A 13,190-nucleotide genomic window follows, 5' to 3' on the forward strand; every position below is an offset into this window, starting at 1 on the left:
TTAGTGGGTGGGAGTGTGGTGTGGAAGCGTGACTGCCTATTTTGGGCCAGCTCACCTCCCTTACCTACAGAGCAGAGCAGAGCAGAGACCAAGGACATCAGTCTGTTTATATCTCAGACATTCAAATTTTCAAAGACAGCAAGTCCCATTAAATGTATACACAGGCAATAACAGCTGGGTATGGCAAACAAAGGCACTATATCAGCATAGGCCTTGGCCCTCAGCAGTCTTCTAGTTAGTATACAGCCCCTACCCTCAGCAGGCTCTCCAGGCAGCAGGCAAGGGAACAATCAACAGTAAAACACTGATTAAATAATATGTCAGCAGATGAAACCCAGCAGGGATAAAACAATGGTCTAAACATACATAAATGAAATTACATTAATAAGGTTCAATACAGAGGGATAACAAACACAGTGAAAGCAAATAATGAATAAGAGATGCTCTCGCAGACCCTTAAGCAACTATACCACTAGCAGGCAAACAAGACAGTTCATGGGTGTTTCATAACACAGCATTAAAATATGCAAATTTACAATAAAGGATACAACTTACAGGCAACTCAGCAGTATAATGAACAAGGACAACAAACAATGGTATATCAATTGTGCCCAAAGGGAAGGCATAATACAAGGGGAAGAGAACAGGTTACCATAAAGGCTAGGGACAGACATTACACACAAACTGGTTTAAGTGAACAGAAACTGGTTTAAACCTGTAGCAGAACAGATGTTCAGTGCACACAAACCAGTTTGAAAATGGCTGAAGCCAACTTGAAATAAACCTGGTTGAATGTAGTATCAGACTTAACTGATTTGGCTCAAACCGGTTTACGCAATATCTGTCCCAGACCCCTTGTTGGTTTAAGTTAAACCAGCGTCCCCCAGCATGCCAGCATGCTCTCTGGGCTGGGCAGGGCTCTCTGCTCCACAGCAGAGCTGGTCCCTCCCCTCTTCTCCCTGGCTGCAGCTTGGGCAGAGACTCCAGGCATCTGCCTGGCTTCCCCCTGCCCTCCCCCCCTTGCTGCTCACTGCTTAAGCAAGAATCCCCCAGTCCTTCCCTCCCATCTTCCACAGCAGGGACTCGAGCCCCACAGACCCTAGGCATGTGGTATGCTGGCTAATGTCAAGAGGTCTCTGCGTGTCTCCAATTTCACTGGGACAGGCAGACAGAACAGTGACCACTTAGGGCTTTTTGAAGCTAATCAGTAGGTTAGCTGGTAAACTGTTTAAGAAGAGTTTTAAATAATGGAGAGGAAAGTATTTTCCTGATGAGGTGCTAAACACCCTGTGTTTATCAGCTGTGTTATCAGCTCCCTGCTGGCTTGCTCACCTGTCAATTTGCTGCAGACAATACAAAGAAGCAGGGAAAAGGAGATTGAAAAGCTGTGTATCATGAAAAAATGCATGCATTGCACACACCTGCTTGCCTCAGAGTGCTAGCAGGGGGCTGGCAACATTCCTACCCCTTGAGCAGCCAGTGGGGAAAAGCCTGGGATGGTAAAGACAGGGTGGGGGTTTAGACCCATCCCTAATCAGAGTGTCCTGCTAGGGACCGGCCACACCCTCCCCCCTCAGCTCAGCACTCTGGAAGGGAAGGGAGGACTGCTCTCACACCCTCCTCCCCTGTGGAAATCCCCCCTCTCTTCCCACCTTGGGACTGCTTTCCAGGTAACTCACGACTCCCAGCAGTGCTGGTGGGCTTGGCTCATCTCTCTCTCTGGGGGTTGGCTGCAGGGCTTCCTCCCTTGCTGGGATGGCCGCTCCATCCAGCTGCTGCTTTCTGCAGTAAGGCCCGAGCTGCCTTGTGCAGCTACCTGGGCTTGTCAGCCCTCTCAGACCCTGTGCACCACTCTGCACTGAGGGGCTTCTACCTCTCACAGATGGGGATCCATGCTGCCTTGTGCAGCCATGGGGTCTCTTGGGCTCTTTCCAGGCCCTGTGCACAGTGGGACCCCTGCCTCACAGGAATGGGGACCTGCACTGCCTCATGCAGCTGCAGGGTCCCTTCAGCTCTTCCCAGGCCCCATGCACCACTCTGCACACTGGGGATCCTGCCTCTCACAGGGATGGGGACCCATGCTACCTCATGCAGCCACAGAGTCCTTTCAGCTTCCTCCAAACCCTCTCCCCCCCCATGCACTCTGTGCATTGTCACTACAGCTCCCTCTGTGACAGGGCTGGGATGCAGCCACTCACTGCTTCCTGCTCAGCTGGGGCATCTTCAGGGCACTTCTGGGGCAACTGCTGCACCCCATTGGTCAGCTCCACCAGCTTTTCTGCAGCCCTTCTTTATTGTCTCTTATTGAAGCCACCTATGTGCTGGGCATGTGAGCTGTTGTCCGTTCCAGAGGCTCCACCCCAGACTAAAAATGAACCAATGGGGAAGCCCAGGGGGTTAGTTCCCCCTCAGGTCATCTTCATCTCACCCCTGGGTCAGGGCAGGGCAAGCCTATCTCCTGCCTTCCCCTGACTGGAAGAGAAGGGAAGTGCCCCCATCGATCGACCTGAGCTATCCAGGCTCAAGCCACCTAGTTGGGCTGCCGGTGAGCCCGCTGCTCAGCCTGCCACAGATAATTTGACAGATGTATGACTGATCATTTATCAAGGGAATACATTGGGATTGCCCTGACATAAGTACAGCAAAAGCTCTGTTATCTGGCACCCACGGGGAATGCCAGATAACAGATAACCAAATATGCCAGTTACTTGAGAGGCCTGCCCCTCCCGCCAAGTCCGATGCGCCACTGCCCCTCCTTGGCATCAGTGTGCCAGGTAAGCAGGAGGGGGCCCTGTACAGGCTGCTTTGCCTCAGGCCATGGGGGCTTGGCAAACCTGGAAGTGCCATGGTGGGTACTTCTGGTTTTGCTTTTGCCGTGTCAACTGGCACACCAGTTAATGGAGCATGCCGGTTACTAAAGTGTCAGATAACATGGCTTTTACTGTAACTGTAGGCTGTATAGTACCCCATAGGGCAAGAGCACAATACGATCAGCAACATACTAGCTGCTGCACGCACATTCATCCCTCAGGGCTAACAGAGGGTCACTAGATACTATGCCCTTATTTAATGATTTACAATGTACTAGTGTCCCCAGGCCTCAATAAGGATTGGAGCCCCAGCAGGTTAGGCATTATGCAAACACTTCCAAAGACAAAGTCCTGCCCTGGTGTTTGCTGCTGCATTGATGATACTATTTTAACCAATGCTTGTTGGGGAATTTGGGGTTGCAAGTGCTTTGCATGCAGAATGGTCTTTTTGTTGTTGTTGTTTTTTAATCAAACCATCTGCTGTGCCCATTGCAAAGAAAGAACGAACAAGAGTCCTAGCAGTGAACAACATTCTCATGCGGTTAAGGATGAATGACAGGAGGCACCGATAAGGTATCTAAAGTAATGAATGGCACAGAGTGGTACATCCGAGCTCCCATTCTCCCTGTCTCAACACAAAAGCAAGGCCGTGTTCAACAAAGCTAAAAAAAGACCTAGAACATTCAAAACAGACAAAAAAAAGAAGAAATGGCTTTTATTCAATGTGAAATTAGACTCAGAGCCACAGGATATCAGAACGTGGCAGTTTTCAAAGGAGATTCAAACGCTCATACAGATGACAAAGATTGTAATGGATAAAAGGTTTGGAAAGGTATACAAGGCAGTATTTCCAGGTTGAAAGCAATTTTATTAGCAGCCCTCACTGTTGCCTGTCGCAGAGATGTGCAGACAGTGGATCATGGCTCTGCTCCAGGCCCCAGCCCTGTGCTGCCACCACATGCTCTCAGCCTCAGCCAGCCCCACCCATCCGTCCATCCATCCTTCTGGATGCTGCTTCCCAGCCACCCATTGCCCCATCCCATCCCCCTGGCTGAACGCATCCTGCCCGTATGGGTCCTGGGCCAATGTCCACAGAAACTGTGCCTGCCCCCTCCATCCAGCACCCCCAGCAGCAGGTGCAGGGCAGGCAGAATATAGAAAAAACATATTTAGCTTCACAACAGCCCCGCCGAGAACAGCCCAGTGCCACCCTGGCCCCAACCCACCCCACGTGCAGTTCTAGGGGCACAGCCCCCCTGATGCCCTCCCAGACTGTGTGCCCCCCCTCCTTGCTCCCCCTTGAGAAGCTGCTTGTGGCTCTGTCCTGCGTCCCACCCCAGCTGTGCAGGGCCTGCCCCTGCCCCAGCCTCACTTCCTCCCTTACTGCCATGGGGTGGGGGCAGATAGAGGCCCCAGCAGTGAGAAAGGGAGCAGGGCACAGGCAGGAGCAGGGGCTGGGGGAATGTGGGGGGAAAAATGGAGACCTGGGGGGCACGTGCCTCTATCTGCCCCCCCCGCCTTCCCCATAGACTAACCTGTGAGGAGCGGAGGAGGCGCAGAAAGAGGTAGATCTTGGGTTGCTTTTTAATTCAAAAAGTGATCTCCTACTTAAAAAGGTTGGAGACCACTGAAGTAGATCGATCTAACTAGCATAAAAAATACATCATTCACAAAACTAATATTTTCCAGAACTCCACCCTATTTTTTTCCTCAGCACATCCAGGATAAACTTTTATGTTTCTGTGTGTTTTTGAATTGTAAAAGTAAAGAAACATTAACAAAGGGTGGGAGATTTTGCAGTGTTACTACATATTCAAAAAATCATGAGATCCCCCACTATGAGGGGATTTTTATTTTATTTTATTTTAAGAGTAGCCTTGGAACATATTTCAAGCTTTCTCTGGAAGCTTGAGTGCTACAAATTTATCTTTTCATTTTTAAATGAAATTTATCTAATCACATGTCTGGGAACAGGAGCTTTAGAAATACCAAATGGTACAAGACTCTTGATAAGAGTGGCCCTACACAACAAAAGCACTAATTAAATATCATTGCTTCAAAGGCTTTACAAGGTCTGAATAATCTCCATGTAAACATCCAAACTCTTGGCTGCTTATTCAACCCAAACTTCTACACCTCTTGAGATTTACCCTCACTCAAAATTGAATGGTACTTGTATGTCTGCATATCTGAATGCCAAAGTTTATGTAAATGGCCCTTTAGCAAGTAATGAGTGTCAAATGGAAAGCTTTGAAAAAGCGCCCTTTAGAAATACCACTGTTCTTATCTGGCACAATATGCTTTTTGACAAGGTTTTGCTAGAATTGTAAGTGAAACAGAAGGGGCCAGAGCAGCTTTTCTATTTTTCCAAGCATTCAGTCATAGAGTGTGTCTACATGTGCCTATTAATGCACTTGAATAAATTCCAGAGTTTATCACCCCAGAGTTCATTACTCCTATGCCTGGGACTGGAGTGTGTTGAGCCAGGTTAGAGTAGCCCTGGCTGGCAGGGATTCTGAAGGGCTGTTCTCCCCACACCCCCTAGTTTCCCTCTCACCCACCCCCAGCCCAACATGTTGAGGGGCTCGCTGGGCCATGAGGGTACTTCAGTACCGGGCTAGCCATCAGGCTACATCTACATGTGCACTGCTGCAGAATTTTTTACTGCACCAGGATAGTACTTGTATTTACAAGTACTAACCTGCTTAGGAGTAAATTAGTTTACTTCAGCCTAATAGGGACGCATGTGTGGATGTGAGATATTTACTGCGCAGCTAATAAGTCTCCTGCGCAATAAACATTTTGTGTAGGTGTGCCCATAATGTATAAAGATCCTTCAGTAAAGACCAGGGTCATTTAAAAAAAAGAAATATCAACAATGCACATGCAGAGGCATAACAGGATGATTCTGCACCTGGGGCAGCAGTAACACACAGGGTGACACCGGTTGCAGTGACCACTAGACAGTGACAGCTGCTATTTTGGCACTCCCACCTGAAGCAGCCCACACAGGGCTGCTGCCCTTAGATACACTACTGTGCGTGACCATGCGTCTTTCAGATCTATTTGTACATTTAGACTCAATTAACTGGTTATAACACTTGAAAAGTTTGAAGTCTGTCTTTCAGAAGAGAGTTGCTCAGGAAGAGCTACAAAACTGTATACCAACGTGCCAAAAGAGAAAACCTGGAATGAAAAAATAATTTAAAAGGGGAGGAAGCAAGTGATGGAGTAGGAAAATAATGTTTTAAAGAAAAGACTTACTGATTGAATATATATATTTAATATTAATTAGATGTGAAATGGCAAAAGTAATTAGTTTCCAGAAATAGGATTTTAAAGAAACCATCATCTCCTTTTGCCAGCTTTTGGTGTAAGCAGGCATCTCTCACCGATGTGTTAAATTCTTTATTTCTGTCATAAGGGCTAAGTGTAGACAGTCAAAAAGCCCAAGGGTGAATCAATTCAATCTTTGCAGATTAGTCTAAGTTACTTGCATTGAACCAATAAGCAAGTGAACAGACATTCAGTTTTGATTCTGGAAATGCAGCCACATGACTGCAGTGGGTCAGGCTAAAAGCCAGAGTGCTAGGGAACACCTCCCTGCTCATCTGGAGCAGACAGCTTGGGCCAAGGCTATCCCTCCCACCCTTCAAGTTGGGGATTTGCAGGGCAGGTGAAAAGCATCCTGGGATGCTGGGGGACTGGGAGTTAACTTAAACCTGGAGGGGCCCTGGAATAGAAATTCAATAAACCTATTTAACTTAAATCAGTTAAGTTTTATACTACATGCATCCAGTTTTATCTTATACTGGCTTCAGCCATTTTGAAAGCAGTTTATATGCACTGAACTTCTGTTGTGTTACACATTTGAACTGTTTTTCGATCACTTATTCTGGTTTATGTGTAATTTCTGTCCTTAGCTAAGGGACTGACCTATAAGTAGATTAACAACAGCACTAATTTATATTATTTACATTACTGGGCTACTTAAGAACCCCAGTTGTTGGCCAGCACCCTTCTTTCCACTGTGCTGGGTATTGTACAAACACAGAACAAAATGAATCCCTGCCCCAGATAACCTGAATCCTAATATAGAGCAGGTTTGCTGATTTTTAAATACACACACACACTATATAGTTATTCAAGCCTGAATTATAAAGAACTTTACTAGACAGTTTTTATGTTAACTATACAAAATACAACTATATTGACATTGTAAGTGGATGGGTATGGAATGGTCATCTTCGAATACTCTATTTTAATCCTTTCTTAAATCAAGATTTAAAAAAATGGAGACAGTTCTCCAATCTCTGAACTAGGAAAACTGCTAGTGGGCTCAGTGGGCTTTTTCATGGGTCCCATCATTACAGTCTCTCAGCACTGCATTGTCCCCTATTTACATACAAGGAAATGGTCAAAGCTATATGTATGCTCTATAGGGACTTGTGACACTCAGAAAGAAGTGGATATTTTCAAAATAGATTGTGGGCACTCCATGTTCTTTGAAGATACACCCACACCATCTGAACAGTGAAACAAAGTTGGGTATTCAGCAGTCAAATATTTTTGCCCAATATCTGGGGAGCAGGGCAACAGAAGTTTTCATGCCCCTCCTCTGCACAAGACAACCCCCAGGTTTCTTCTAAGAAATAAGAGTACAGCTTATTTTTACCCCACTCCTCTTAAACAGGCAGCCATTGGTTGCTTTCTGTCTCTGTGGCGTAGCATCTTCTTGGATCCGTTTCCTGCTCCTGATGCAACAGCTCTCACGATACACCCTCTAACTACCCCAGCCTCCTCCTCTTGGAGACTCCCCAGAACCCTCTACTTTCCACAAAACCCTCTCAGATGTAGCCCCAAGATCTTGCTTTTGGAACAGTCCACTCCCTACCCCCCATCCCAGTCCCTCCTCAACCAGGTCTTTTGCCTTCTCTAAAATGCACCTCATTCTCTGTCACTCCCAGTTCCCTATCCTGTCTTCCCCTGAATCTGTCTCTTCTCCCCCAGCCCCTTCACAGCCATTTCTTCTCCTGCCCCCCCACAAATCCCTCCATCTTTTCTTCCTTTCCCCAACATTCCTAGGCTCTCTTCCCTCCATCATTCTTTCCAGTTCTCCCTGTTTCTTCACAACCCTACCCACTCCAGCCTAGTCTCCTCTCTGCACCACCTGCATCTGCTGGACCAGCAGTCAGATTCCCCATAGCTGTTCTCCTTGTGCCATCCCCTTGCACTTCCCTATTAGGAGATGCCATTGCTCCTTCCTCAGTCAGCCAGGTACTCAGCTGGCAGGATAAAGGCTCAGGAAAGGACCTGCAGACTGTAGCTTGGGATATGACAGGTGCTATTGGTTGGGAGGACCCTTTGTGTTTAACAAACAGTAAAGGGATGGTAGTAAGAAAAGGGGAGGAAGCATGCATTGAACAAGGTTGCATAAAACAACCGCAGGTTCCTCTTCTGTCACAAATTGTCAAGTATACATGCCTTGTCGCAAAGTAAGGACAAGACTGCTGCTCATTTGTTAGCTGCCTAACTGTAAAAGGAGCAAAACAAGAAAAAAAAAAGACATCAGTCATTTAAATAAAATCAACAATTATTTGCACTACAGCAACTGTAGTTCCTGAGATGTGTTATCCAGACATCCTCCACTCTTGAGCAATGAAGACAAAAACAGCATTTTTATATTACACATCTAATAACTGCTTTATGCAACTAGTGGTTGCTAAGTAAGTGCTAGCTAAGCAAGTGCTAGTTAATGAATGCCACAAATACATATATACCTTAAAGACAGGAGGCGCATTGTGAAGGAAGATGAAACCCAAAATTGAGAAGGATATTTAAAATGTCCATTCAAATTTCCTAGTTCAGTTACTCCACGCTAGAATGAAATGACCACTACACCTATTTTAGTACAGGTAAGCTGACAATTTATACGCGCTATCAGACAGACTCCTAGAGGTGAATAAGATAAAAGCAGGCTATTTTCAGACATTACCGGAGAAAGACTAAAAATGGAAGTTGATAGTAGCAGTCTAGCTGCAGGTACAAAAAAAAAAAAAAAAGGGGAAAATGGCAGAGAGGAGGAAAAAAACCCACTGAAATAGGGATCTTAGTTTTAGAAATGATTTCTTTCAAGAACTATGTGTTACGTAAATTCTCTGCCAATATAAAACAGGCTGTAGACTCAGGTAATAAGCTGCATAAATATTGGGGGAGACAAGGGAGAATCACAGAAAATTAGGGTTGGAAGGGGGCCTCAGGAGGTCATCAACAGAACTGTGCAAAACAGCACTCTTTAGTTTCAGCTTAAGTTTCACCGTTTTGAAGGGACAGTGTTTTGTTTTTTTTGTTTCATAACTACTTTTCCATTCCGTTTTGTCAGAACAGTTTCACTGTTTTGATGCTAGTTTCAATGTTTTACCCATAGGCTAGAATGCGGAATCATGAAAATGCCTATAACTGTCATTTCTTGCTTGATTCAGATGAAAATTTCGGGGATGGTAGCCCCTTCTGAGGATATGAAGACTGCCAAGTTTCAAGCAGATAGGTGCAGGGGTTTCTGGGAAACTGCACCTCAAACTGTTCAAAGCAAAACTCTTTTTATCACTTGCCGGCAGTGGCAACCTGCTGAAACCCCATGCGCAGATCAGGGGCCCGTGCCCCCCAGGAAGATCTGAGGAAATGATCAGAGAGCTGGGGAATCAAACAGGGAGCTAGATGTCAATATCAGAGCAGTCCTTACCCCCTCCTCCCCCTCCCTCTCCTTAGTTTCTGTTTAGCTGCAAGCAAGCCCAGCTTCAAAACTTTTGAAACGTTTCGAGCGCCCTTGTTACATTTCAAAGCTGTTTCAAAGCCTTTTGTTTCATTTCGATTTTGTTGTTTCAAGCTCAAAACGTGTCAAAACAGCTTCAGAATGAAACACCTGGCAAAGTTTAGCACAGCCCTATCATCTAGTCCAATACCCTACTCAAAGCAGGACTTCCCCAATTATATCATCCCAACTGAGGTTTTGTCTGCCTGGGTCTTAAAAACCTCTAAGGATGGAGGAGATTCCACCACCTCTCTGGGTAACACATTTGTGCTTTACTACCTTCCTTGTGAGAAAGGTTTTTCTAAGATCTAACCTAAACTTTTCCTTGCTGCAACTTGAGACCATTGCTTCTTGTTCTGTCTTCTGCCACCAGCGAGAACAGTTTAGCTCAGAGGTGGGCAAAATGGCAGATCTGGCTGGTCTCCTGCCTGCATCGCTGTGGCCAGTTTCCATGGAGACCCCAGGAGGGGCAGTATCACAAAGTTTCCATGGATACCAACCCAAGCAGTGCTGGCTGAGTGCACAACCGGGCAGGGAGCTGCTCCAGGGCTGGGATTTTGTGGCAGTGATGGTAGGGGTCCAGAGCTGGGGCAGAGCCATGATCTGCTGCATGCATGTGCCTGCTCTGCGGTCCTAAGCCAGCGTGTGAGGGCAGATCGCAGCTCTGCCTCAGTTCCAGACCACTCTGTCACAACTGCAAAATCCCAGCCCCAGGGAAGCTCCCTGCCCAACTGCATGTCCTTCCAGCCTCCGTGGAAACCTTGGCCCCATGCTGTCATGGCCCTGCCCTTCCTGGGGTCTCCATGGAAACCAGCTGCAGAGACATGGGCAAGAGCTGCTGGGAAATGAAGTCTGCCGTGGGCTGCATCTGGCCGATGGGCCAGATGTTGCCCGCCCCTGGTCTAGCTCCATCCCCTTTAGAGCCCTCCTTCAGGTAGTTGGAGGCTGCTATTAAATCCCCTCTCAGTCTTCTCTTCTCCACTAAATAAGCTCCATTCTCTCAGCCTCTCTGCATAAGTCCTATTCCCAACCCCAATTTCACTGCCCTCACTGGACTCTCTCCAATTTGTCCACATCCTTTCTGTAGTGGGAGGCCCAAAGCTAGACAGAGTACTCCAGATGCGGTCTCACCAGTGCTGAATGGAGGGGAAGAATCACTTCCCTCATTCTGCTGACAACGCTCCTACTAATTCAGCCCAGTATGCTGTTAGCCTTCTTCACAAAAAAGGCACACTGTTGGCTTATATTCCGCTTATTGTCCACTGTAACCCCCAGGTCCCTTTTTGCAGAGCTGGTGTTTAGTGGCAGGGCACAGTAATTTTTTCACAATTATGAGCACCAAGCCATTGCAACCTGAGAGCACAAAATGTTCTCTTGCAAAACAGTTAATTCTGGGATAGGTCTGTTCCATTTCTTTAGGCTGCATATCTCCCTTTAATTTTCCCAGAGGCATACATGCTACTCATAATGCTCAAGTAGACATAACTACTTTGCCTTAGTATAGAAAGCCTGAATAACTTTGGTGTCCTCAAATTACAGAAGAGGCTAAAGCACTTCAAGGGTTTGGGGCAGAATGGACAGTCAGACAGCAGTTTCAGACACTTCCAGGTACTCAAAGTCAATTCTTTGCCCATCCAAATCCCAACAACCCCCAAACCCAGCATTACAATAAGCTTTCTGTACCTGCCCAAGCTACAAAACATTTGGCCTAAATGTCTGGCCCAAAAAGCACATGTAGATTTTGTGACAGAGACAATTTATAAGCTAAGATTTCCTTAATTCCCATATAGAATTATAACCACAGCCACAAAACCATTGTTCTTCGTGGGAGTTTTACCTTCATAATATCACACTATTATTAAATTTATTTTACTCTCCTTGGGTATTACACAAATGTATGGACACAAAAAAAATGAAAAACTTAAAAAAATGAATTAAGAAAAAAAAATCAGATGGGCCCTTTTCATGTTAATTGACTGTTAAGGATAGAGGGCCCACTTCTCCAGGGTGGCATGAACTATCATAGAGGTCAACAGGAATTGGAACTACTCAACACTTCACAGCATCCTATTCATACTGGGAGAAAGAACCAAGATGGAGGTTATAATATTAATAATGACAAATCAATAACTACACAAGAGAGCATGAGAATTTAAAACAACCAAATCTTTTTAATTAGAAAGCAACAAACATGCAGATAGCAGGTATAGAAATTTATTTGAACCAATGTTTTTTTTTACTATAATGAAAGTTATTTTTAAACATTGATCCAAGCTCCCACGTTTGCAAGTTAAGGAAAATATTGCACTTTGCATCTTCTAGCACCCCTCATACATGCCAAAACATTTTAAAAACATTTCTGCTTATTTTACTTGCACTCTCCCCCCAGAGTCATGCACACAATCGTTCAAAAACAAAATGTTAGGTTATCCAAAAGCAATACCTTAAAATTGCACTAAAGCTCTGTAAGGAAAAATATAATTAATGTCTTATACAAATTCCTTAACATCTAGGTGGTCACGTAGAAGAGACTGTTACTCTTCATCTTCATTTTCATTTTCCTGACCAGATCCTTCTGACCTGTCACCCTCCAATCTGTCTGTAAGACAAAAGAATCATTAAAAGTACAATTTAAAATATTTTCTAACTTCCTAGTTACAAAATTATGTATTCATTACCTATTACAAAGTGCACCTAGGTACTACTGCAAAGACAAGTCTACTGCATATACTGAATAGGAATGCTACAACAACACAAGAAAGCAAGGACAGTAAAAACAAAGAAGACTAGAAATCGTTAAGTACCAAGGGGATGAATGAGGCAACATCTAACTTGTGCCTTTTTTCAGCACAAAGGAAATGGGTTTGAGCACTTTAAAAAAGAAAGCTAGGGAATCCATGAGGTGACTGGTCTCTTTAAGGCAGCTGGAGCTAAGGAAGCATTAAAAGACAGTTGTAAACAGAAATTTGCATCTGTCAGAAAACTGGGGACACTGCTGTCAGTGACCGTATGCTTCACAAGAGATGATTTTTGAGTAGCTGTCTAGAGAAAGAGCAAAATTAAAAGGAGACACAGGAGGGAGGGAGCAAAAAATTGGCTCAGGACATTCAAACAGTGCACCTCATCAGTTACCTCTTCAGCAAAACAACATTATTGTCAGAAATATGATTACTGAAGTGTAAAGTCGTTCTATCCTTGGAACAGAATATACCAAACAAGGAAGTCATAAACTGTATAAAGAAGCGTATAGCATCTGACCATATATCCCAAGGAATCTTAAAAATAAAACAAGCTAATTGTGATAGTTTTGGGGTGATGTTTTAGCCATACACAAGCTAACAGCGTTAGCTATATTAATTTTGCAATAAATACTTATACTAGACAAGGATTATATATAGTACAGGACTAGGTGTACACCGATAGACATTTTAGCAGCCGATACCAATAGCTGATTTTTAAGGAGGCATATTGCCCAATACGATCCAATTTCCAATACCAGCTTGGCAGCATGGGGAGCTGCCTCCAGCTGGTAAGTCTGGTGTGGTTTAACGGGAGGGGGGAGGTGAGGG

The 13,190-nt window shown here is 45.1% G+C and overlaps 1 protein-coding gene across 1 annotated transcript in view; it reads right to left on the reverse strand.

Annotated features, from left to right (window-relative positions):
- Nucleotides 1-11,769: 11,769 nt before the first annotated feature.
- DCAF6 (DDB1 and CUL4 associated factor 6) overlaps nucleotides 11,770-13,190 on the reverse strand; it is a gene marked incomplete at its 5' end in the record, with an annotated part of 140,301 nt that continues 138,880 nt past the window's right edge. The window contains one exon of the mRNA XM_019557099.1: nucleotides 11,770-12,220. Within this exon, the coding sequence (XP_019412644.1) occupies nucleotides 12,156-12,220 (65 nt within the window). The remainder of the gene's footprint in view (nucleotides 12,221-13,190) is intronic.

The sequence above is a fragment of the Crocodylus porosus genome, unplaced genomic scaffold, assembly GCF_001723895.1.
Source record: "Crocodylus porosus isolate Cpor-Errol unplaced genomic scaffold, CroPor_comp1, whole genome shotgun sequence".
Lineage (NCBI taxonomy): Eukaryota > Metazoa > Chordata > Crocodylia > Crocodylidae > Crocodylus > Crocodylus porosus.